We start from the raw sequence: 1,563 nt of genomic DNA on the forward strand, positions 1-1,563 counted from the left end.
AGGACTACCTGGTGGGAGGCTGATCAATAAGAGAGCCATCATACAGCTTTTCAGGGAGTGATCGTATTATATTGGCATACATTACTTTGCATTTTCTTTTTTCCCTTATACCTAACGTTTCCTATTACATTATCATTAAAGTAGCCTACACTGCCTTAAGCTGGCACTTTTATCCAAAGGGACTCACAGATATTGCATGGTATTGGTTACAGTCCGTGGAACAATGTGGAGTTAGGTGCCTTGGTAACACTTTATTCTAGGGATACATCTATTAGCACTAATACATACAGTGTTAATGCCTGCATAAGTAACTTGTAAGGCATGTACTATGCAAATGCTAAGGCCTACTAGGTCCTTACTAAGATAAATCCCTTATTGTGAATGAACAAGATATTTGTGAATGTATACCTAACAAATGTTTGATTTTACTTTGTACATGCCTTACAAGTTACTTATACAGGCACATTATATGTATTAGTGCTAATATATGTATCCCTAAAATAAAGTGTTACCGGTGCCTTTATCAAGGTCACTTCAGGCTTGGATGGAGGTATAGGGAGAGGTAAGGGTGGCATGATCTACTGTCCATCTCCCTAACCATTGAGCCACTGCTGCCCCCCACCTTTCGCATTCTATGCCACACTGTATTGATCTCCCTCTTTCTTTCAATTTCTCTCTTTTACTGTATGCCTGATCCAAAATATTCTCTCTCTCTTTCTATTGTGCACTAAACAGAGTATCGGGGAGGGAAGGTTGAGTGAGGTGGAGGGGGGGACCTGATAGAGAGGCTGATCAATGAGAGTGCAAAGAGATACAGCTTTTCAGATGAGAGAGACAGAGAGAGGAACAGAGAGCGGGGGAGAGTGATTGTATTATAGGGCCATACATTTCATTTCCTCCTCTCTTATACCTCACCTTTCTTCACCCATTCTCTACTACTGTACACTCGATTTATTTTCCTGTTTTTTTTTCAAGTCTCTCTCTTCTCTTCTGCCTGGTCCAAAATGTCCTCTTTCTCTCTCTGTTGTGCATTTTCAGGTGCATCTAGGGGTGCAGACATTGGGGGGGGGGGGGTGTCAAAGGGGACAGTTGTTCCGGGCCCCAGGGAGAGAGGGGGCCCTCATTACATTGTATCTGTTGGGCTAGGGGGCCTTTTCAGATGATTTTGTCCTGGGCCCGGCCAAAGCTGTCAGCGGCCCTGAGTGTATCAGTGAGGAGAGGAGAGGGCCACCTGGATCGATGGGGGGCAATGATGATCCAGCATTTCAGAGAGTGATGGCATACATTGCATGGCCATACATTTCATTTTTCTTTGTCTCTCTCTCTCTCTGTGTGTTTGTCTGTCTGCCTCTCTCTCTCTCTCTGTCTCTGTCTCTGTCTCTCTCTCTCTCTCTCTCTCTCTGTCTGTCTCTCATTGTCTCTCTCTCTGTCTCTCACTGTCTCTCTGTCTGTCTGTCTGTCTGCCTCTCTCTCTCTCTCTGTCTCTCTCTGTCTGTTTGTCTGTCTGCCTCTCTCTCTCTCTCTCTGTCTCTGTCTCTCTCTCTCTCTCTCTCTCTCTCTCTC

General features: G+C 44.8%; 1 protein-coding gene across 1 annotated transcript in view; it reads left to right on the forward strand.

Moving 5' to 3' along the window:
* LOC134439960 (uncharacterized) overlaps window positions 1-1,048 on the forward strand; it is a 10,652-nt gene extending 9,604 nt beyond the window's left edge. Inside the window, exon 4 of the mRNA XM_063189888.1 lies at window positions 1,039-1,048. Coding sequence (XP_063045958.1) covers window positions 1,039-1,048 — 10 coding nt within the window. The remainder of the gene's footprint in view (window positions 1-1,038) is intronic.
* Window positions 1,049-1,563: the final 515 nt, after the last annotated feature.

The sequence above is a fragment of the Engraulis encrasicolus genome, chromosome 23, assembly GCF_034702125.1.
Source record: "Engraulis encrasicolus isolate BLACKSEA-1 chromosome 23, IST_EnEncr_1.0, whole genome shotgun sequence".
Lineage (NCBI taxonomy): Eukaryota > Metazoa > Chordata > Actinopteri > Clupeiformes > Engraulidae > Engraulis > Engraulis encrasicolus.